Source organism: Brachypodium distachyon, chromosome 1 (genome assembly GCF_000005505.3).
Source record: "Brachypodium distachyon strain Bd21 chromosome 1, Brachypodium_distachyon_v3.0, whole genome shotgun sequence".
Taxonomy (NCBI): Eukaryota; Viridiplantae; Streptophyta; class Magnoliopsida; order Poales; family Poaceae; genus Brachypodium; species Brachypodium distachyon.
In genome coordinates this window covers 43919424-43943933 of record NC_016131.3, presented here as the reverse complement: position 1 = coordinate 43943933, position 24510 = coordinate 43919424, and the positions used below count along the sequence as shown (strand labels likewise).

General features: G+C 46.5%; 1 protein-coding gene and 1 long non-coding RNA gene across 2 annotated transcripts; both read right to left on the bottom strand.

The window, feature by feature from the left end:
• Window positions 1-4837: 4837 nt before the first annotated feature.
• Window positions 4838-9641, bottom strand: LOC100841108 (RNA-binding protein 24). Its single transcript, XM_003564023.4, has 6 exons — window positions 9096-9641; window positions 8788-8911; window positions 7098-7242; window positions 6237-6270; window positions 5486-5780; window positions 4838-5215 (listed from the first exon to the last, which is right to left on the bottom strand). Exons 1-6 carry the CDS (start codon window positions 9297-9299, stop codon window positions 5142-5144), a joined length of 876 nt encoding a protein of 291 aa, XP_003564071.1. The 5' UTR covers window positions 9300-9641; the 3' UTR covers window positions 4838-5141.
• A 2844-nt stretch (window positions 9642-12485) lies between these two features.
• LOC112268764 lies at window positions 12486-13623 on the bottom strand. Its single transcript, XR_002960205.1, has 2 exons — window positions 13028-13623; window positions 12486-12899 (listed from the first exon to the last, which is right to left on the bottom strand). It is a non-coding gene; the product is annotated as an uncharacterized LOC112268764 (long non-coding RNA).
• Window positions 13624-24510: the final 10887 nt, after the last annotated feature.

Genomic DNA, 24510 nt, shown 5'->3' with positions numbered 1-24510 from the left:
TCTCTAGCCAGCGTGCTTTAGCTGGCAGTCGATGTTCTGTTGAACCTGTATTACAGTTGTTTTCTTTTCGCTTCAGACTGCTGAACTTCGAACATCCTTGTAGCGTGGTTGCTTTAATGAAATTGGGTGCATTTGGTGTGTTTTGTCATATTGCCGTTGATTCAAATCCACGTCACTTATTTCGGAACGGAGGAAGTAATATCAATACGGCATTAGCAAAAAAAAAATCTTTTGCCGAACAGAGGCTATACCATAGAAAGTTTCGGTACCCCTCCCTCCGCTCCATAATATACTTTAATAGAGTTGACACGTAAATTGTAAGATATAAAATCACAACCGTTAGTATTTATAATAGGTATTTGTGCAAATGAATGCAGCGAAGTCACAGCTATTAAGTAAAGCAAGTACTCATTTTGTTTCTAAAATTCTTTACATTTGGCTTGTCTTAAGTCAAACGTTGTAACTTTGACGAAATTTTAGCAAAAATTAAACATATGCAACACCAGGAGCTATTATAGTTGTACGTCAAAACTGAGAACTTTTAGTCAAAGCCAAGGCCTAACACAAAAAAGAATAATACTCCACTGCCAAGTCATGGACTCATGGGGACACCACTTGTCAACGTGCCATTCTAGTCAGGTGTGTGTCTCGGACGCGGGTCACCCTCTGCAAAACCGAACCAAAAACCGATAACCGGAAGCAAATAACCAAAACCGAACCAAAATCTGGTTTTTTCGGTTTTTGGTTCAGGATCCGGTTAGCCAAACAGCTAACCCGAATTGGATTCGGTTTTTTCGTTTAGAAACCGTCGGTTTTCGATTAAACCGAAAAAACCCGAAAATCTCAGATAGGGAGGCATGAACCGGCCAACCCAGCCCAACTTCCCACCGGCCCAGTCCAAATTCCCACCGCTTGACCTCTTGTTCGTTCGTTCCTCTCGCCTCGAGAGGTCGAGCCGCCGCCGCCCGCCACCGATCCGCCCGCCGGCGCCACCGATCTGCCGCCGCCGCCCGCCACCCACCCCAAGGCCCAAGCCCCCAGTGGCCCAGTCCACTCCCTCTCTCTCTCTCACTCCCAACGAGCCGCCGCCGCCCGCCATCGATCCGCCCGCCGGCGCCATCGATCTGCCGCCGCCGCCCGCCACCCACCCCAAGCCCCCAGTGGCCCAGTCCACTCCCTCTCTCTCTCTCTCTCCCAACGAGCCGCCGCCGCCCGCCACCAAACCCAAGCACCCAGTGGCCCAGTCCACTCCCTCTCTCCCACAGAGCCGCCGCCGCCACCAGCCCCAGCGCCAGACGCGGCGACCGGGAGGCGCCGCCGAGTCCTAGCCAGGCGCAGCAACCGGGCAGCGTGGAACGGTGGAACCTGTGCAAGGAAGACGGAATCGGCTGAATCTTGCAATGTAATCTCTTCCTTTCTTGTTTAATGTTTAGGATCTAATTTGCATAAGACTGAGAGTGGACACTTGACCACAAGCATGTACATTTTTGTGTTTTTTCAGATGTCCGAGACTGACAACATACCACATAGTGCCGGTGCCACTGGTACTGATGCAAGCAATGGAGCTTCTCAACCTGCACCTGATGTTACACCTGAGAGTAAGGCTGTCACGAAAGCAAGGGTCAAGAGGTCGAAGATATGGAAGCACTTCAAAGTTCATGAAGATAATCCAGATCGTGCTAACTGCAAGTATTGCAATAAAGAACTGGGCTGCAACTCCACAAATGCTGGTACGGCTACTTTAAATAACCATTTCAAGAGTTGCCAAAAAAATCCTGAGAAGTCACTTCGCAACCAAACTGAGCTTAACTTCCAAGTTAGTCCTGATGGTATTCTGCTTCTATGGTTCCTTGGCAATATAATGAGAAAGAGGTTAGGGAAGCATTTGCTCGCATGATAGTGGTGGATGAGCTGCCATTCATATTTGCAGAAAAAGAAGGTTTTAGGCACTTCATGTCCAAAGCTTGCCCTAGGTTTGTTGTCCCATCTAGGACAACAATGTATAGAGATATCATTGCACTCTATGAAGCTGAGAAAACTAAGCTTAGAAAATATTTCAGGGATTCCCATCAAACTGTTTGCCTCACCACTGATACATGGACATAAAAAAAAACAGCAAAGCTTCATGGTTCTTACTGCACATTACATTGATTCAGAGTGGAGGCTTAAGAAAAAAATTCTTAGCTTTGTCTTGGTAGATGGACACAAAGGGGATGAAATTGGGAAAGCATTAGATAAACTGCTTATTGACTGGGGTACTGATAGAGTCTGCACTATTACCGTAGATAATGCAAGCTCTAATGACACTTGCTTAGCCTACATGAAAAGGTCTTTGACCAATAGGGGTTGTACTCTTGCAAGAGGTCAGCATCTTCACATGAGGCGTGTGGCACATGTTGTTAATCTTGTGGTCCAAGATGGGCTAAAGATAATGTGCCATCCTGTAAACAGAATTAGAAATGCTATCAAGTATGTGAGAGCCTCCCCAATGAGGCTGAAAGTATTTAAGAAGTGTGTTGAACTCAGTAAGGTAGACAGCAAAGGTTTGCTTAATGTTGATGTGTCCACTAGATGGAACTCTACATTTGTAATGCTAAACACCGCTGAGAAATTAGAGAAGGCATTTGAGCAATATGCACTTCATGATCCCAACTACAAAACTGAGTTAGAAAAGTTTGGTCTAGGACCTAAGGCTGGCAGTGGTTCTCCTGACGAGCGGGGTCCTCCAACTTATGATGATTGGGTGTATATTCGTGAGTTTAAAGAATTCCTTCAACACTTCTATGATCTCACGAATAAGGTTTCTGGCACCAAGTACATTACAGCAAATACCTTCTTGGAAGAGATTGCTGCTGTGAATTTTCTGTTGGGTGAATGGAGTGATCGTGTGATATGTGGTGATGATATAATCTTTAAAAACATGGCTACCGAGATGAAAGATAAGTATGAGAAGTATTGGGGTGATCCGGAGAAGATGAACAAGTATATATTCATTGCTGCCATCCTTGATCCTAGGTATTAAATTGTTACCTCTTTTGTCAATATCTATATATTTGCTGTTCTTAATGCCCTCTAAGGCTCTAACTTCAGTTTTATTCTCTTAATTATTGATGCAGGGACGAAGGAATCTCATTTCTTTAAGGGCCTAATTGAAGACACGTACAGCAGTATCATAGGTAACAGGATCTTGGCTTCTTCACACAAAGAATTTGTCTCTTTGTTTCAAGAATACAAAGCAATATATGGTACTGCTACCGCTAGTGCTAGTGAATCAATATCACAATCTCAAGCTAGTGTAAATGCATCTGAAAATTCTCTTATGAGATCACGGTACAGCAAGAGAATGTGAGTTGGTAATAGAGATTCTAGTACAAATACCAAATACCAGAACTGAATTAGACAAGTACTTAGCGGAGGATACAGAGGAGCTATCTTCTGATTTTGACATTCTTTATTGGTGGAAGGCTAATTCCGCTCGCTTTCCGGTCCTTTCAAAATTGGCCCGTGACATACTAGCAATACCAATCTCAACGATTGCTTCTGAATCAGCTTTCAGTACCAGTGGGCGTATTCTAGATGACTTTAGAAGCTCTTTGACACCAATGACACTCCAAACCTTGATATGTACCCAAGATTGGTTGCGCCGTAAGTGTATCAACATTGAAGCTGATCTTGCGGAGTTGACCTAACTAGAGGAAGGTACTAAAATAAACGGTTGTGTATTTTCATTATTTTGTTGATCATGTAACTTTTCTTACAGTTTGTCTTTTTTTCTGTGTAATTGTAGAACATGGATGCCTCCAAGTTGATGACAATGACATAATCTCTCTGGACTGATCTGGCCATCTGGGGACTGGGGTGACCGGCCGGGTGACTGCTGCTGCTCCAGCTCCATGTAACCTTTATTATGAACTGTGTGTGGTTGTGTGCTACTGACTACTGTGCTGAACTATGTCTGTGTGTGTGGCTGCCGGCTGGGTGCTGAACTAGTGAACTATGTGTGTGGCTGTGTGTGCTTGAAGCCTTGAACTGAATTGCGTTATGAATTATGACTTGTCCATTTGTGGTGCTGAAGTGAACTAGTGAACTATGTGTGTCAGTGTGTGTCTGTGCTTGAAGCCTTGAACTGAATTGTGTATTTGTGTTATGAATTATGACTTGTCCATTTGTGGTAATTTTAGTATAGGTCATGCCAAAAATTTATGTGTCGCTCAAAAATTCGCGTCAACTTTGGTTAATTGGGTTATAACCGAAACCGAACCGAAATCAAATGGTTATAACCGAAACCGAACCGTATTTTTATACGTAACCGTATTAAACCGAAATATACAAATATTAACCGAAAAACCGTATAAACCGAACCGAAACCGAATGCACAGGGTGAGACGCTGGTGCCTTCTCCCTATTCGTCGATAAAGGGACAGACAACATGTGGTGGGTCGAATACTTCCAAGTGGCTCGCATGGCGGCACCATGTCCTTGGGAGTTTGTGATAGCAACGTGCGCAAAGCAGCCGAACCGGTAGGCTCTGATTGTCTTTCTGCTGTTCGCAAAAATAAATAAATCTCGTGGGCTGTTTTTTCTTCTTTGGTGAAGGACGGCTCATGGGCTTAACTTTGCTAAGACACAGCGGTGTGATGTAAAAAGAAACATTATGTTGCTTTGAGGCTCGGGTGGAAACTCACAAGGCCCAGCAAGGCAGCAACAGACAAATTTCTTGAGGGGACGAGTGACGAGGATTGAGGAACCACGGGCGATTTGGCGGCAGGGGTCACCTAGGAGGGTTCGTGGCAGGGACACAGGCCCGCAACAGTCTGCTGCGTTAAGCAACATGCCAAAAAAAAAATAGCATGATTCGGCGATTTTTAATACAGTATGTCGTCAAAACCGAAGAATGAATAGGGATTAATAAAAGGACAAGATGTTTATCCTTTGTCATTCTAGTCAAAAGCATCCTGAGAGACTGTTACAGACCATCAATAACTTCGTCCGCACCAGATCGGTCGAGATGGAGAAGAGAACTCACTTTCGCCAATTTTCCTATCCCCCAGCCGAGAAAGCAGAAAGCAGTCAGTAGTTCCGAAGGTATTTCAAATCAAATCAACAAGAATAATCTCCTTTTCCAGCCATGAGCTGGCACATCAGGCACCCTGATGAGGGCCGTTCGCGTTCGTTGCCACAGCCGCAGAGGAAGTCTGGCTAGCCGGTTGAACATCTGCATTGCGTCCGACATTAAAAACGTCACTAATCATGTAAATAATGCTCACGTCTCAGTTGAAATAAAAATCTACTCCCTCTCATTCATATTAATTGTTTCAAATTTGCCCAAATATGGATGTGACTAAGAAATGTTTAGATACATGTAATATTGCGACAATTAATATGGATCGGAGGGAGTAATATAATGTCTGATCCGTGTGATATTGTGATCATCCAAGTAATCGACACAAAGCCTGCTTAATCCTGGGCAAGACAAGAGGCGTACCTGTTGCGTTGGGAGTCATCACTGACATGGACACTGCATGGGGGGGCAGCTGCAGCGCAAAGTTGTGCGGAAGAGAAGGCACTTGTTGTACGAAGGAGCCCTGGATCTGCGCAGCCGTCAGATGGGGCACGTACGGCTGCCCCGCGAGCTGCTGTGCCGGCGAGAGTACCGCCCTCGGAGTCGGAGTTGGCATGTACCCAACATATTGATGGTAGGGTGGTGGCCCTGTCGGCGATGGCGCCAACCCATACAGCTGCGCGTAGTAGTTCTGCAGCACTTGAGGGTTCATCATGGCCTGCTGATCACTCGTGAGTTATATCATACTCATACATAGGAGTATAAAGGAAATTGAACATATCCCTTAATGGACAGTGGAAGCTAATGGAAATTATTTTGGCATGGTCTAATTTAGTTGCGCTAATTAGCACTGATCATAAGGAAATGATGGAATGGAGTGTTCTCTAACGATGGTTGATTATTCTTTCTTCTTTTCAGTAATCGATGCTTTGATTATTCTGTGCAGATGTTAGAATGTCTGTGCTCTTCATCATTCATCGTCAAAGTTTGCAAGATGGCAGTATGACAGTGCGATCTATCTATGCAGCACAGGGGACGAATGAATGGCTCTCCGGGCATGTGCCTACTGCATGCATGCCTAGCAAGCAGCAGCCAGCCAGCGGGTACGGACGGTGCATGTGATAAAAGGTAAAACAAAGAAGATGGGCGTTGAGGGCACAGGGGACATGCTTACCTGTTGGTATTGATAGTCAGGTGGGTACCAGTACCTGCAAAAAAGACATTGCAAAACTTCAGCGAGCGAGTGATTTAATCTGGGGAAGAAAAAATGCTTGGGCTTTGCACAGCTGTGGCCCGCTGGGAGTTTTTTCCTTTCGAAAAAGACATGGCCCCTTGGGAGTTAAGAGGCCTACTTATCCACTAGTACCAAGTTGTAAAGTCCAGAATCTAGATCATTGACCTACATATATGAGCACCTGCCTAGCTCACAACTAGGACCATCCTGCATATCAAACTATCAAGAAAAAGCTTCCTCTTTTTTCTCCACCTCTGCCACAAAACTGCTCCAATTTCTCATTTTCTTCTTCATAGGTACGAAAAAATTAAGAGCACTTTGCTAATTTTCATCACCCCAATTTTCATAGATTACACATTACTAAATCTAACATTTCAAATGCTTAGCATAACGTATCACAGGTTCTTGGAGGAAAAAAAACACATCATAGAGAAAAGGAGAGAGACAAAAGCAAATAAGAGCATTGTGTTTAGTGGTACTAATTAGGAACCTAACCGCAGTCCCAAACCTTAAGACCCAAACTGGGAGTAGCAACTAGCAAGGTGGTGGTGCACGCTGGACTGGACGGCAATAAAGCCCCTGCAGCGAACCAACGAGCGCAGGAAATGTAGGGAGGGGAGGCAACACCCCGCATGGCGAAAGAGACCCACGCCGCGGGAAAGAAAATCAAAAAAAGGGTGGGGGACCGTCACCGGCCCGGTCTCCCTCCCTCTTACCCCTAGCTTGTTCCACACCGCTACAAGTCTACAATCATCTCACTAGAGCTAGAGCCAGAGCCATGTGGATTCGACAGGTACTCACCCGTATTGCGAAGGGTTGTAGTTGTAGATCGCAGGACCTTGGCTGGGCACCATGCCCATCTGCTGCTGTGGAGCCCTGGCCATGTAATGCGGGCCCAGGGCCACCGGAGGAGGTCCCTGCAAGTGGGCCCCGGGGGACGCCCTTCCTGCACGTATTAGAAAATAACCATGTTATTGGTCGCAGGCACCAGGCAGGCAGGCTGGGAGAGAGTGTGCGAAAGCAACAACACGAAACGAATAAATGAACTGCATGCCTGCGCAGGGCGCCGGCAGATGTGTATGTGCCACATGCATGTGTGTACATTTATACGTCTAGCTCCGCTCGCAGTGCATGCTTGCAAACACGAAGCTTTGGTACGGTTTACAAGTGTGCAACCTTACAAAAACTGTTGTTTTCGATCCGCACCAGAGAGCTGGGAAAAGGGGGTCTCGCCATGTGCCCGGCGTTTTGGCACTTTGACCAGTTTTGGCGGCCGCGAACTGGAGACTCTCACAAGCTACTGCCCTTTGGCCTTTGCCTTGCAAAATAAAATGGTCACTACTGCTGGGGGTCATCGAATTCTAGTTCTCTGGTACTAGCTGTATCTCGTCGTGGCCCTCTTGTTGTTAAACTAGTTGGTTTCTGAGGAAACAAGAGATACTTCAGGAGAGGTGAGACCGTGAGAAGACTGGTCAAAGGGTATATACGGTGGGAACAGTTTTAAAAGGCGTGGCGCGCATTCTTCTTTCTTTTTTTCTTACTGCTGGAAAGCGGATTCCTGATCCTCCACTCGACAGTTATCCTTCCTGTCCTTTACATCTCATCCTCGCTGCCATGCTGATGCTATGGAGTAACTGACCACGGCACATTCAGTCAAAGAGCTAGCCTCCTCTCGCTTGCAACTTTGTTGGAACAAAGAAGAAGCTAGCTGCTAGCCTGGCTACCGGTACAGTATGATTAAACAATCTGATTTGGCTAATCTTCGGTTATATTATACTCCCTCTCCGTTACTAAATACTTGTCGTGGTTTTAGTGAAAAAATCATGACAACTATTTAAGAACGAAGACAGTGGTAGCTTAAATATATGCTCTGCGTTAGGACCTTTTGTCTAGAAAAGAAACAATTGATTAAGTAGGCCCTGTGCTGTGCTGGCGTAGCGACCCCATAACTGCCATTTCTAACTGCCAGTTGGGTTTCAAGCTAGTACTACAAACAAATAAAAGAATTGACCAAGAATACTGCTAGATCAGATTAGCTGTCTACAAAATGTTTTGTGTGTAGATGTATACTATCATCGCTAGCCATGGTGGTGGGGCACGCACCAAGGCAGGCAGGCAGGGCAGCGAGCTGAACTGACAGGCCAGCCTGGGCAAGCCAAGCCATATGACCCTCGATCGGGCCGTGCGTGCTTGCCACACTAGCTGCTGCTCCCTGCGGCTGGCATGGCAGATGGCGCCCCGGCCGGCCGCGCGCTAGATCCACCCCGTCGATCGATCTACCCACCGGGCGATCGATATATAGCTTCCAATTGGCACGCATCGGAAGAGGGAGCGATCGAAAAGGATAAAAAGAAACTTTTGGATTGGCGTTCGCGGCTTGTGTAGCTCAAGAAATCTACGTGTTCGTGGAAGGGGAATTGGGGGGGAGTGACGGATGGCAAGGAAAGGGACAAAATTTTGCTCTTGTCTGGGTTTTTTGTTTCTCACTCACCTCGAGGCTGGGCGGGGCGCGGCGGCCCCAACGAGGCAATGTTGCAGTTGGCGCGCCGCCCGGTGATCGTCGGGTTCGGGTCCTGCACCGCCCGGCGCGCCGCCTCCGGCTCCCGGAACGTCACCTGCAGGAAGCCATCCATTAAAGCAAGCATCTCGTCGTCAATTTAGCGGTTATAGGGCCCAAGAGGAAATCAAGGGAAACGCGTGTCGCGCATGCGTGCGCCGACGGAACCTCGGAAGGAAGGAGAGAAGAGAGATTAAAGGATTAATTAACAGGATGGTGGTGATTGGCGAGGAGAGGCTTACGAATCCGTAGCCCTTGGAGCGGCCGGTGAGGCGGTCGGTGATGACGACGGCCTCAAGGATGTCCCCGTACTGCTCGAAGTGCTGCCGCAGCCCCTCCGACGGCGTCTCCCACGCCAGCCCGCCCACGAACACCTTCGTCAGCGTCGTGTCCCCGAACCGCGACCTGTACGGCGACCCCGACGACGACGCCGCCGCTGCCGCCATCACGCCCCCCGCCCCGGCAGACTTAAGCTAAAGCTTCGTTGAGCCTCGGAGGGACTGCCGATTTGGTGATCTAGAGCGCCCGGTTTGATTGCGCCGCCGCCGCCGAGCGCTTTCCCCCTTGGCAGTGGCGAAGCACACTACCTTACCATATATAGCAACACCTTGCTGTGATTTGCTGGCCTAATGATCAGAGGAGGGAGGAGGAATCTGATCAGGGAGTTTGCAATTGGGGCGGTGGAGACGGGAAGAAGGGGGTTTTCAGTGCGGAGGGAGGAGAGACGACAGACAGGCGCAAGGGGTTGTGCGCTGGAAGAGGCGGTTAGGATGGGGTGACAGCTATGTGCAGCCTTTTATACTGTTCCTTTTTCCTCCCTTTTCCTTCCCCTATGGGGTGTCTTCTCTATGTTTGTTGATCAAACCCACAATCTCTTTTGGTTTCAACAGAACAGAAATATCTCTTTGCTTAAGAGAAAACGCTCACACTTTGCTTAGAGATTGTATATGGTGTGCCATGCTTGAAGTGGGTGCCTCGCCGTGCCAAGCAAGGCTAGCTTGGATGTTGTCATGTAGAGGCAGGAAACAAAAAACAAAAAAAAAATGAGTTGCTTATAGGAGGTTGTGATTTGGTAGATAAGAGGATAGTTCGGGAGAAGGGGTCGAGAAAAAGCAAGGTGAGGTGAAGATTGAAGAATTGTACTAGTGCAACCGATGCTCAACTTTTTTGCTGTTTTTGTCACCTCCAAAAAATAAGAAGGCTTTCCAAACTCCAAATCGCAAAGTTCGCGGATGGTATGCATGAAGATTCCTAAACAGCACACGAAAGTTAGGGAGAGGTTCTAATGGAGCGTGAAACAAAAAAAATTATGTGATTGAAACAAATTCTTTGATGATGTAAAAGAGCCAGCACGATGCATGCACCTGTCACATTGTGTTTACGATTTTGCTTGTTAAGTTTATTTATGGCTATGAGGAAATCACTAATCCTATACTTCATTCTTTGAGAGAAGTTTCTGAATCTAGATTTATTTTTTCCATGCGAGTATGCTACAAATTATCCTTCTTTATTCTAAAATCGACTCCTAATGTAGCATCCGCGTTAAACCGCGTCGATTTCCAAATTTTAGCCATTGAATTTATTAGAATTTTCCTTGCAATCTGTTAGATGTAATCTCTCCACATCAAAAAACACACTGAAACTGCGGAGAAACATGTTCCATCCAGAAGAAACACTAATTGCCAAATAATCGTCATACCCATCCTTGTGCACCAATGGTTGAGAGCTTGCATTGAAGCAATCTACGAAGGAAAAAACTGTACGACAAACAAAAGATTGTAGAGTAATTATTGTAGTAATGACAAAGCAGGACCTCAGTAACTTCCATGTGTGGGCACATGACCTTTTTTTTCGAAAAGGAGATGACCTTGGGAAGATGACCTTGTCGCACTCTCCATTGACAACACCAACAATCTGTCCACCGTAGAGAACCAGCCTCCAAGCTTCCTTGCAAATGGTGTGACACCCCACAAGACATGGCTCGCATGATCTTCGGAAACCATGCCATCTACCCGTGTGAACTTAGTTTGTACCAAGCTGAGGATGTAGCGACAACAATTCTCATATTGCTTTGGCTAAAAAAAATGTATATGGACAAGATTCTATATTAAACAAGTCGATATTGCATAAAACGGAATACATCTAAATTGCATACAAATGAATTAGAAAACAAAATATAAATATAAAAGTATAAAAAATAAAATTCATTATATACATGTCTAGCCGTGCAATCTGAGCCTCTCATCCTGCTAGTTAGTTTTATTAAATTTTTCATGATATATATATTTTGTATTAGACTTACTTCATATTGCTAACGTAGTTACTTCTCCTATAAATTTGGTCAATTTTTAAGAAGTTTGATGTAGAATAAAACTACATCTTAATTTAAGAAACGAAGGTACCATGTAGTAACTGGCTAATTAAGTACGTACCATCCCCAGTAAGCACGCTAGCTTAAACCATCCAAACCACTTGGGTACAGGCTGATGGCTACATGCACATGTACCGATGCTGCGATGCACGTGTCGGCCCACACTAATCGCAAGCAACTTAGGCATACACTCTGTTGCAAAGTGCCGTAAGAGTAGGCCATCGTCCAAGACACAAGCAACAAATATATTGTCTGTATGTACACCAGTTAACGTATAGCATAAATAAAGGCCCATGCTAGCCATAAAATGATTCTAGTACTCCATCAGAGTAGGAGAATCAAGTCCATTTCGCTGGAGTAGGAAATTTAGGATCTGTTTGGTTAGATACCTGAGCCACGTGCCTGATAAAATGATGTGTCTAAAATGGTGTGTCTGAAAGTAGCATGTGAATTTGATAATTCTTGCCCGGCCAGACATGAATCTGTAATTCCTGGCTAACGAGCATCATCGACTCGTTAAGAGCTCGTTCGTTAAGAGCTTGGCTCGTTATACTCGTTAACCTTAACGAACATCAAAGACTGTTCGGCTCGGTTCGTTTACTGCTCGTGAGCGCTCGTCGGGCACTCGTTAAGCTCGTTAGTGGTGAAAAAAATGGGCAGCATCTATGCAGAAAAAATGACAGGCAAAACATGTGTACAACATTATATAATAAGTCCATAACAAATAAAACTAATAACCATTACAAGTTACAACACAAATACTCATAAGACTAGCAGCCATTACACAGCTTCGATGTCCTCATACAGTACAATACAGAAACACTAATAAGACTAATATTAGTTTGACGAGAGTACGAGATGAGGAGACTAGACCCGACTGACCTAACGAGTCTTGGGCTTGGGCCGCGTTCATGCAGTTGGGCTGTTCGGGAGGGTGTGCTGAGCCTAACAAGTCGTGTGTTACTGTGTTTGGTTTGACCGCCAGACGCCAGATAACAAGCTAACGAGCATGCTCGCGAGTCTCGCTAGCTCGGCTCGTTAAGCTCTTTAGTTTTAACGAGTTTCAGGAGGTGCTCTACTCGGTTCTTTAGTCTAACGAGCTGAGCTCTTAACGAGCCGAGTACCAAACGAGTCGAGCTACTTTTCGAGTACCGAGTAAAATGTCCAGACCTAGGCATGGACCAAAATTGTTGTTTGGTTTGAGCTACTCTGAAGCCGGTGCTTGATGGAAAACGTAAACGATTGGAACACGCATTCAATGTTGAGAAAACGTAAAGAACTGAAATACGCTTTGTTCATCTCTCTTCTAGTCCCAAATCTACTCTGTTCCACGAGTTCCCTGTGAGTCTGTGATACTCCCCAAGTTCTTCTGAACCACCTAATCTAGTTCTCCTAACAGAAACCACGAGCACAAGTGTCCAATTGAAGCTACATCAACCCGTAATAAACCATGACCACACGAGATCCAGATCCAACTATGAACAAAGAGCAGCTCCAAATTTTCATTCTGATTGCAATTGTTGTGCCGACCTTGACCATGGCAAGTTGGCGACGCATCATACTCGGTCACAGCAGCCTGTGCTTCATATTTTAGTTACCAATTTGGTCAGTCGCCGGCGGCAAGAGCAGCAGCACGACGTCATCGTGGTTGACGGCAGCCGGAGCACCGGCACCACTTTGTGTGTGGAGGTCGACGGCGGCGACGGGGGATGGCATCAAGGTGGTCAGCGAATGATGGAGTGGATCGATATTGTCTCCAGCGGTACAAATTATGTGAACAAGACGAAAAGGATGGAAGCTCACAGTCGAGGAACAAGGACAGAGGCTCAGGCATGCTTGGTGAACGGAAGCCATACTCAGGCGCTCGTTTTCGGTCGCCTGAACCAGACAGATTTCAGGGTACTGAACAAACAGGACACAGGCAGTTTCCAGGGAGGCTCCAGGCGGGCACATGGACTCCAAGGCAGCAACCAAACAAGCCCTTGGCTTCGGCAGCGAGGCAGAGAATGCAAGATATTAAAACACCCGCCAAAGCTAGCCTCAAGTCCAATTCGCTGGACTAGGCAGACGACTCACGTAGGCACGTACGATCCAGCACATTCTCTTGTGGTCTAAGTTACCATTTGGTATACGGTACGTAGCACTAATTTATCTTTAGCCGGCGAGAGCCATCAATTCCTATACTATAATGCTTCAGTTAGAAGTTTCCGAGCTTGGATTCAGCGTAACCGCCAATGCTCCGCGGTACAGCTTTGTCCAAGGTGACATGTATCCGACTCAGGAGACACGCATAATTCATTTTAAATCTCCTCTCAAGAACATACTTCCTCCGTTCCATAATTTTTGTCGCTGTTTTATTTCAATTTTGTACTAAAACGGCGACAAGAATTATAGAACGGAGGGAGTATGTACAATTGCCTTGAAATGTCGATTCTTCTTCTCGTCCCCCGCGTCAATGACACGTTGAAGAATTTTTGGTCATCTTGTGTACACTCACCTTGCAGGTGTATTGTGTAATATCATACTATCAAGTTATTGCTATCTTCGTTGGGTTGGGTAACGTGCTGCCCCTTTCTTTTGTGATCAAGTTCTTGTAGTTGCTCGCTCATGCATAAGCTGGCCAATATTTTCCAACCGACCCGGGATGATTCGGTCTCCCGTGGCTGCCGTCTTTTGATCTTGACGGTTCAGCTCCAGTCGACTTTTGGAGCGAGGTTTCAATCGGCGAAGTGACCATATACTATCTACCGCACAGTGCCGTAGATCTTGGAGGAATATTGATGCATTCAAGTTTACTGATTGCTTTCGTGCTCTTCGTTCATAATGTAGCTGAAAGTATATAGCTGTTAGAGAACTGGGGCGTTGGAACATAAAAATTGATCCTACGTTTTCAATTTGTCTCTCTCTAAAAAAGAAGAGATTTCAGCCCATTAATGGCCACAAGTACTTTCGGCTGATGCGTGAAAGTGGAACACTCCTTTGGGCCTTGAATGGGCTGAAATTCTATTTAGTAAAATCAACAGGCTTTTGCCTGACTGCTAAGCAAGGGAGACAAGAAAGGCCCAAGAAATCCTCTAGAAAGAAGCCCAGGAAATACACATCAAAACGACCAAATTTGCATGAGGGGGCGATGTTCGCAAAAAAAAAAAAAAATGCACGAGGGAGCGATATGAATGCTAAGCTTAGGCATCGACTCGTTAGCGTCTGTTCAGAGTGGCGGGTGACGAACTCAACAAACGAGCTAACACAAAGACATCGTTTCTCAGCTGGGTACAAGTACAGTAGGTTGATCAGGAACTGAACATTTGCTGTGCTCATCCGTTCTGCTTACTCCGTAAAAAAATACTACTTTGTAGCTTGTAGAAAGCCTGTCTAATTGGCTGCTTCAATTTCTTACGCATTCTGATTCTTGGACATGAGCAGGTCTCTGACTAGTGCACGACGAGATAATTCTTAGGCGAATGTACAATGTTACTCTGCCCCAAAATATGTGCATAGTTAGACGAAACGTAAACCAATCAGTAGCCGAATAACGTCCCTTATAGCCAGCGGACAGGCGGTCAGCCCAACAATTTGTGGATGCTTTCAAGTTCCAAATGTAATTTCAAGCTCTGTTTTATTTTCATATTTTTAACAGATGCTTGTAGCTTGAACGCTTGACCAGTCAGACCAACTCTACTAGCTGAAGGTACTCCTACAGTCGTACTACGGTGCCTACCTAGCTAGGTTGGCACCCTGCAACTTGGGGCTCAGGATGATTGAGCCTTTTGCCCGGCCTCTGGGCCGGCTCTCGTTCACTGTACGTGACAGACTTTGATTAGAAGGAAGTCGTTTTTACTCTCTCTCTGTTTCATAATTCTTATCAAAATATTACATATATCTATACATTTAAAAAAAATAGATACGTCTATTTTGGGACAAATTTGAGACAAGAATTATGAAACGGATGGAGTACTTCCGAAGTACCGACGAACAATCAACACTGTACATGAGTTTCTAATAAACCATGTCCTTGGCTTTGTTCCTCAGGCGAAAGCTTGGAGATTGAGATATTTGGGCTTGGAGGTGGAAGATGGCTTATGGCCGGCGGTCGCAGCTTCTGGGACACGGGTTCCTTCTACGCGGTCGCCGATTATCGTGCTAGGCATAGTACGTTATCGGGTTTTTGCCAATTATCTTTAATCAACTGTTGTGAGGTTTCAAAACTAGTTTTTCTTCTGGTAAACCGGATTAATCTCTTGGGGCATGTCATTCTCCCAACCTAGAAAAAAGGAAGAGAAACCCAGATCTCCATTACATCAGTTATTGCCAACTAAAACCACTTGCACTGTTGCTACGCCAGACCCAAAACGGATGATCAGAATTCTGAACCACTTTCAGAATCGAGGAAAAGCATGTCCTTCCTCTACCGTACACATGCATGCCCAGACAGACAGAGCTCTCCCTGCAGTAATCTGGGCTGTCATTATGATGCACAACTTGCACCGCAAAAATAACTAGTTAACCCAATCACCGTCAACACGGCACTGTCACCGGCGCAAGTTGGGAGCGCCCCCGGCCATGTATTCTGGTTAATTCATCGACTTCGCTGTAAATCTGGCCCCGGAAATCGATCGGCGCGTATCCCGGTTTGGTCGCCGTTACGGGAAGCGAAACCGATCAGTTTCGAAGGCGACGCAGACATTTTCGCAGTAAATACGGAGTGTCGTGACCGTCTGTCCGATCGGTACATTTAGTTATGGGTTTCACGTCGGTCGAGTCAGGCTCTCCCGGAAGAAACGGGTTTGGTACTTGATGGAACCTCATCGTAGATCATAATCAATGCTAGATTGGGTTACGTGCTCGTTTTCGACCGATATGCTCCTCCAAGTGGGAGTACGAGTTCACGTGAGCATGGAATGGAAGTTCGCGACTCCTCCGATGTGTGTTTTCAGAATTTTGTGAAGAACGATCGGTTCTGCGGCATATGTTACGTACGGACCTGGGCGCTAATTTAACCTTCTTAACATTGTGTAGCTTTATCCACCGAGGGCTGTGAAGTGTGAATCATCGTGGCATCCCACTTTTTTTTTTTTTTTTGTAACGCACGGAAGAAAGATCACGTATGTGCGCAGTATGCTTAACACCCAACTTTTTCTTTCAGAAACTTAACATCCAACTTTATATCCGTCTCAGGTTTCTCAGCGCTGTATACGTACAGTACAGCCAGGCGTCATCCGAAGACCAGGACCTTCACACATGTTAAATGCGTCCCGCATCCCATGCACAACTCGTGGAGCATCTGTCTTCTGTCCCGCGGTATCGTTGAGCCATGGAAATCTTTGCTCCAGTTTCGTGTGATTGGAATTTTGTTTTCTTCCCCCTCGCGATCGAACAAGGCTGCCACGCACGGCCGCTGCAGGGTACGCATAGGGTTGGTTTGTATAGTCCGTGATCGATCACGACCTGCAAGAATATATGGATAGGCGTGCCTGCGTGATGTTACGGGTCAACAAAATCACAAACTATTCATTTTCATTTTCTGTGTAGTCAATTCATGATGCCGTTGTGGTTGGCATGCGAGAGTGGTGGCGTCGGTTGTAAAACGGAGCAAAGAAATCGTGAAAAAACTGAAGAAAAAAAAACAGGCAGTGACATATTAACTTTAATTTTAATGATGTTAACCTACGGTGGCAACCGTATCATCACCACCAACTCTAATTTAATATATTGGTATAAATAAGTATTTCTTGATCTCTGTGAAGGCAAGAATTCGTACTTAATTTTTTCTGTTCCATACTGCATTAATCTGTCAACAACGCCGCTACTGCATACAAAAAATAAACTACAGCCCGGAAGATAACTGACGTGTCGATAAACGTTCCTCGTCAGAATTATAGCGCCCAAATCACGCCAAACGATTTCACAGCCGCATGCATTTTCGTCGCTGGGAAACCGTTCGCACGTGCTACGCACAGCGCTGCTCTGCGTGTCTGAGAAGGCCATCGATCAACCCATCGGCGTCGGTCCCATCCCGCCGGAAAGCGACGGCCCCAACGAACTCCAAAACCCGATCCAACGGACGCGGCGCGCTTGGCGCCACACGTGCGTCCTGCACACGGGAGAACGCCTAATATTATACGCGCGCAATCGCATGCGGCACGACACGGTGCGCTCCGTCTATATAAAACAGCCAAACAGGTCACTCAGTTCCTCGTGCCTACTACTACCAGGCAACGTTTACACACAGACAGAGTGATAAATCGGAACCGATCGATATGGAGAATGCTTCGGGGGCGGATAAAATCCGGGCTTTCCCGGCCGAAGGCGATCGGGATGAGGTACTGCCGGTGCTCCTTGCCACGGCAGAGGACCGGCCGGTGGATCCGGTGATCTGGGGCGACGAGGAGCGGATGAAGAGGGAGCTCATGGCGTGGGCCAAGGCGGTGGCGTCCATGGCGCTCGACGTCGTCTCGTCGCCGGCACCGCCGTCGGCTTCCGTGAGGCGACACGGGACAAAGTGTGTTGCATAGGGTGTATCGTGTATTCGTGTTTAGCTTCTTGATGTGCGCACTCTGCCGCATGCGCAGTAGTATAATCGCGATCTTGAAGATAGATCGGCCCTTCCTTTCCATCGGGTGCATAACTGCGCGGATCTGAATTTCATGGCATATAGTGCGCATGCCATTCTGCTTGGCTAGTTTACAGTACTAGCCAAGCTATTGAAGTACATGATAAACCGGTGCGTGCAAGCTATTGCAGTATCTTGTAAATTCTGGCAAAGTTGGAAATAGAAAATTAATGTCAAAGGCTTTTGAAGTCAACATTTCTAGCATGCATGTGTGTGATAACAAAATCGTAACGTTCAAACTTGCACAAGCCAAACTAACATTGTAGGCCTGGAGAGATATGAATGGTCCACACTAACATGCATGGAGGGACCCAAGGTCATTGAACACATCCCGGTTGGAGATAAACTCCTTCCAAGGCAGTTTATCAAATTGAAATTGTCATTTCATCACAGAACAACAGGGTTAAGTCAGAAAGTGGAAGCAGACACCATCCGCGAATTTGAAAAAGAATGAACTATATGTGTGTGAGTTCCGACGTATGTACGTGGCTTTTAAAAATAGGAGAGGTGAAATTGCTTAACAACTAGCTAAAATAATCACTATATGATTAAGAGTTCTTAGATTTGTCGAGGTTTCCCTCTAAAATCCGTCATTGTTGAACATACGAGGAAGAAAATCAATGGCATGAAAATACGAACCATGAGATCCACAAGTTTCGTAGTGTACACTGACGGTTACACGAAGACGACTTTTATTCCATATGTCAAAAGACCTCACCATAAAAACATGCACCGTTGCCAAAGACACACAAACCAAGAAAAACATCAAGCTAAACGTTGGAGGTCGATTCGTGTTTCTCTTCACCTATACCGAATCGCCTATCAAAAATTCATTCGACATTAAAGTGGAGGACTCCTCGTCTAGGATTTTTCGGTGCGGATCTTCTTGATCAGTCGTCTGATTTGCTCATGGTAAGCCATGTGATCCAGCAAATACCCACTTGCACTCGAGCACCATCACACCCCACACTGCCGTAATCGCGCAAACAAGTTGCAAGCATCACTATGGTTTTGGTCCATTCACGTCACTGGTAATCCTTGGGTTCCCTTGAGTGTTAGTTACGATCTGGTCACCCAGGAGGCGATAATACTCTTGACTGTCTCGAATGTGACAAAGATATTTTCCTATAGTATTAAATACTGGAGATCAACACACCCTGATACTGACAACAAATACATTAAGTTGATGTAACTAGGTTATAAGAGTTAAAAAAAATGTTCTATTTTTACTTAGTTGGGACTTGGGAGAGAGAGAGAGAGAGCACTTAAAAACTTTGTAAAAGTGAGATGGGCCAAGTATTGTAAACTAGTACATGTTTATAGCTAAATACTACAGATATTAGCTATTAGGCTAGGTATAGATGACATGGCAATGGGATTTTTTATACCAACCCATATAGTTCAGCCTAAAAATTAAAAAACAAAAGGACACATCCAAGCCTAGATGTGCAATATCTCGATAGATAATTCTCAAGTCGATCCCCGTCCTCCTACTCCTATTGACATAACTACTTCCTTGTATGAGCGGTATGCTCATTGATACCGATCGCATCCTTTCTAACCTGATTACTCGAATATAGCAATTTCATGTTTCTGTTTCCAAACCTTAGCGAGTGTAGAGCTCACTGACATATACGACACAAGGCGGTCGATGACTAGCGGATGCGTTAGGTGCAGGCAGCTAGAGAAGTCCAACATATATTAACATGTTTTATTTGTGATAAAAAAATTATTAGTTGGACCCTGACTCAAAATCCTAGCTACGATAGTGAGCTATACTATTATCTTTGCTCTAAAAATCCTGGCTATTACTCCTTCATGCAGTTTAGTTATGTTGTCCACGCCCGTCGAATCAGGTGCCCGGAATATCCGGATTCGGCACTTAATGACCCTCTCGTCCTCGATCTTATTCAAAGATAGATTTGGATGCCCACTTTCGATTGATACGGTATGCGCCTTCGATCAAGCTCCAAGTGAGATCATGAGTGACATGAGCATAGATAACAAAACAGCACCAGGAGAACCTGGAGATATTTTCCTAGAATCATTCAACAGTTGAAAGAAACTGAGCAGGACTGGGCTAGCTGCGGTTAATACGAAAGAAGAAACCGAGATAGCTTAGTTGGGCGGCTGAGTAGGACAGCGTCAAAAATCTTAAACGACATTTTCACCGATGAGAGTCAAGGGGCTAGTTGTAAACAGAGTATTGCATAAGAATAATTTATGATGATTTGTTTTCGAAGTACTCCTATAAGCTAAGAGACATGCAGATAACCGAGATATTCCTGTGTGCGTAACGTGCATTATTAAGCAAGATCGACACTCAGTAATCATCCTCAACACCACTACCACCAAACCAATCCATCTCATATTCTCATGTCCCTCAGCGGCTCGGCCACAGTGCGATCAGCTGAAAGCTGCTGGCTGGCTATTTAACCCGTAGTCCCCATCTCAATTCTCTCAGCGGCTCAGCCACAGTGTGATCGGCTGAAAGCTGCTGGCTGGCTATCACCACCACGTGTTAAATGCCGCGTGAGACCGATATCCCGCACCACACACTGCAAGTGGTTCCGTGGGAGCGGAGTTTTGTTTCCTTTCGTTCGCGACCGAACCAGCTGCAAGCCATGAACGCTGCCCACGCGCGAGTCACGAGGTGTCACGTCAATCGTTTATTCGTTTGTACGAGCTTCATGCTGATGGCAACCTATGATCTGAACCATCTTGTATAAACATCTTGGACTAGGAGGGGCTCTGCTCGAAGATATAGCAATCCGATGATTTCAGCGAAATCTTCGTGGTAAACCAAGGCACGAGGATCTGTTAAGAAATGAGCAGCCACAGGCGTCCACGGCAACAGAACATTAAGGTATAAACGATTGATGATGGAGTTCAGTGAACACGTATTGAAGCCCTTGCTCACACGCTCCTCCTATAGCATATTGTATCGATATAACATAGACAAAACGTTATATTTCATTTTCTCGCCTCCCAACCTGTCAAAAAATGCGCAAATAATGTCTCAACTTTTTTCGTATATTTTTCATCCCTTAACTATCGAAACTGGACATCAATAGTTCTCTCCTTGTCTAAAGCCGTTTTGGTGACAACATCGCATGGTTTTTCCTCTTGACTTGCCACGTCATCATGCCATCAGACATTAGATTTTTTTTTAGTCTCCAGTCCATTTGTTTTCGCCTCAAAAATGAAGAAAAAGCTAAAGCAGAACCACGGCGGTTGGAAATATAATACTCCTTTTGTCAGTTGCCTGTAGTTCGTCTCCAATCAGATAGTTAACCAAATGCCACATGGCAAATTTGGAAGAAAAAACTACTCCCTCCATTTCACAAAGATTGACGTATTTTGTTTCGTTAAGACAAGCCTTTGACCAAGAATTACTCTATTAATATGTAAGTTATATGATACGAAACCATGATCATTAGTAAGAATTTTTAAGACGGATCTATCGATATAAATTTCATGTATGAAAAAACACATAGAAATATAGTTTTCATTGGTCAAAGCTTTTTCTTAACGAAACAAAATACGCCAACCTTTATGGAATGGAGGGAATATAATAGTTGCATCAAAAACCATTGCAGACGCCGTGATGGACCATTGGTGTCCAATTTAGAGAGTTGAGGGATGAAAAATATAGAGGACCATATGCGTACTTTCTAGCAAGTTGAAAGACGTAAAATATACTATTCTCTATAATATATTAAAAACCAAAACGACAATCTTGTTTTTAAGTTTTGTATTTTTTTTAGGAAACACAGTACAAACTTAGACGATCACAAACACGCACGCTGACGAGGGGCTACCTCGGCAATGCCCTGACTCAAGGGTTTTCGACTGAAAGAGAGCATGGGGTGCACCAACGATCTTGTCGACTAACAAAGACTAGGGGAGTTGTAAGATTTACCCAGGTTCAGGGCCCTCGGAAGGTAAAACCTCTACGTCCTGCTTTTGGTGTATTGTATTGATCGAGATTACAGAGAAGCTATGAAGCTATGATGCGCAGATAGATCTGACGTGTGTGTAGAGGTCCCCCCTTCCCGACTCCCCTCATCAGTTAGCCCCCGAGTCCCTGTTCGAGGTGCAGCCTTGGGTAGGGACTCAAGAGTTTTTTTTATTTCAGTTACTTGACTATACGTCAAGATGCAGATAGTCTTCTTGCTTTAACTGTTCACAATCAATTGATTCGAATGTTTATCAGACCCGAATTAAGGGAATTCCTGACTTGTGACTCGGAAGCCACATAGCGTTTCTGTGATTTGTACTGATACTGTGTGGGATGGTTGCATAACGTGCCTGAAATACTCGATCGGTCGAGTCCAGTTAATTGCCTCGGGGCAAAAACTCTATTAGCATACATCAGCACTCGAGTTCCTTGGCTCGAGCCTTGATAACCGGCGGTATTCGAGTCAAACCTGTCGGGGGTTTTACAGACTCGAAATCCAGTGCCGTAAGGCGATCAACCAACGCGTCCTTTGGGATCTTTCCTTCATGCAAGCGCATGGATAATCTGGAATCGCCTGATGATGCTAATTTCCAGGCCCAATGAAAAACCATCGGGTCTGACCTTCACGTTATGAACGTGGCTTCGGGTTTATTTCGCAGTCTGTGCGACCCAGATATTGCTGTCGAGTGCCCTTGAGTGAGGTACATTTTGAGTTCCTGTACCGTCGGGTGGCAACCCCGAGTCTCCTAGAGCTTGACATGACGTCTCAGCTGATGCTTTGATTAAAGAAATGGTATGGGCAGTCGATGGGACGTACCTTATGCTTTATGCACGGACTGAATTGAGTACTGTGGATGTGGTCAGTTTGATTTGACCATACGACGTGCGCAAGATTTTAGGCGCAATAATAGCTGTCGTGGGTTCCTGAACCGACGGAAGGAGAAACGGTTCGTTTCCGCTGGGGCCATGCATCATACATGGATGCGATACACGTGGCATCGTCCTAAATCATGCGGCGGTGATTCCGCTCCTTCCCGTTATCAATCGTCTTCTTCCTTCCTCATTTCACCCCTTTGTCTCCCAGATTTCACTGCATCTTCCTTCTGCGCTCTGCTCCCTTGCCCAAACCTAGCCTCCTCTCCGTCGCTCATGCTTCCCACTTCCTCCACCACTGCCATCGCATGATTCCCACCATGGGCAGGAAGAAGATCTCTACCGCCGCCGGTGCCAGCGCCGCTGCTAACGGCAAGAGGGCATCTTGCGATGCTCCCACCGCCTTGGACAAGAAATCCAAGAAGGCTGTTGACGCCGCGCCCGGCGGTGACAAGAAGACCGGGGAATGGAAGCGCTCTGGGATCATGGCGCGTCATTTCTCGGTGATGCGGAAGCACGGGCTCATTCTCGACGAGGATTCCGGCAAGGTCCGCGTCCCGGGCAATGAGGTAACTCCCCGTCCCAGGCCTGGGGAGCGAGTTGTTTTCTATGATTTCGTTATCCACGGCCTTTCTCTCCTCGTCCATTTCTTCTTCCATGCGCTGCTGCTAGCGTACGGGCTTCAGATGCACGATCTGACGCCAAATAGCTACCTGCACATTGCGTGCTTCATCACGCTCTATGAATGCTACTTGGGTGTGAAACCGCACTGGGGTTTGTGGAAGAAGCTATTCATCATCAAGCGGCAGGGCAAGGACGACTGGATCTACAAGACCGGCGGGACCAACATCCACGTCTGCGGAGATGTCCAATACTTCTCCCTTCATCAAATCGAGTAGGTGCAGCAGTGGAGGAGTTGCAAGCCAGTCGACGGCAAGGACTTCAGCCTGCTCGAGTTCTCCGCCTCTGCTCAAGTGGGAAAACTGAAGTCTTGGAATCATGAGCTGACAGCTGAGGAGGATGCAGAGGCTATTGTTCTGTTGAAGCAAGTGGTCGAGCTTCAATAGACTCCCAAGAAAGAAGTTAGCCACTAGCACTAGCAAAGGATAGTAAGGAGTATCCAGTCAAAGGAAGAGGGTACTCGGGAACTTACCCGGCAACTTGTAAACGCTTGATTTTAAACCAATACCAGCTCAGACAAGCAGGACGTAGGGTTTTACACCTTCGGGTGGCCCGAACCTGGGTAAAAACGTGCGTGTGTTTGTTCTTGGATTAACGCGCACTTTCAGTACTTCATCTTGCCGGCCCCGCAGGGCCACATCAGCAGTGCTGGCGATCGCCGGGGCGAACCCCGACGCCCCTACCGAACCTAAAAGGGGGCCGTGACCGCATGCCCCCGGTGTCGGAGCACCGTGCGACGACATCTGGCGCGCCAGGTAGGGGGCGCGGGAGTAGAGCTCCTCGGTAATCGCCGGCAGCAGCGTTAGCATCGACGTCGGCCCCGCCTTCTTCGCCGATGGGACCAGCCACCATGACCCCCAAGCGGGCTGGTGATCCACGGATGGACTCGCGTGAAGCCCCAGCGGCACACACGCGGTCGCACGATGTGCGACCCGAGTCAGGGGCTCAGGAGAACCCCGAGTCCCCGAGAGTTCAGCAACCACAGCTGCCTCCCCCGCCTCCTCGGCCGTCTGCGGACAATCGGCCGAGGGGACCGGTTGCCCCTAGTGCCGGGGCCAGTCGTGCGAGCGGGCATGGTGCCGCCCGCGCCGGCCACCGAGTTGAGTCGCGGGCCGAGGATGCTCCGCGACAGCGGCACCAGGAGCACACCGCATCGCGGGC

Excerpts from the sequence above, each read along its gene's own strand:
- LOC100841108 (XM_003564023.4), bottom strand. The coding sequence starts at position 9,299 with ATGGCGGCAGCGGCGGCGTCGTCGTCGGGGTCGCCGTACAGGTCGCGG. Across the intron at positions 7,243-8,787 it reads GCGCCCCGCCCAGCCTCGAG|GAAGGGCGTCCCCCGGGGCC; the intron begins GTGAGTGAGAAA and ends TAATACGTGCAG. Across the intron at positions 5,781-6,236 it reads CTGACTATCAATACCAACAG|GCCATGATGAACCCTCAAGT; the intron begins GTAAGCATGTCC and ends AGTGATCAGCAG.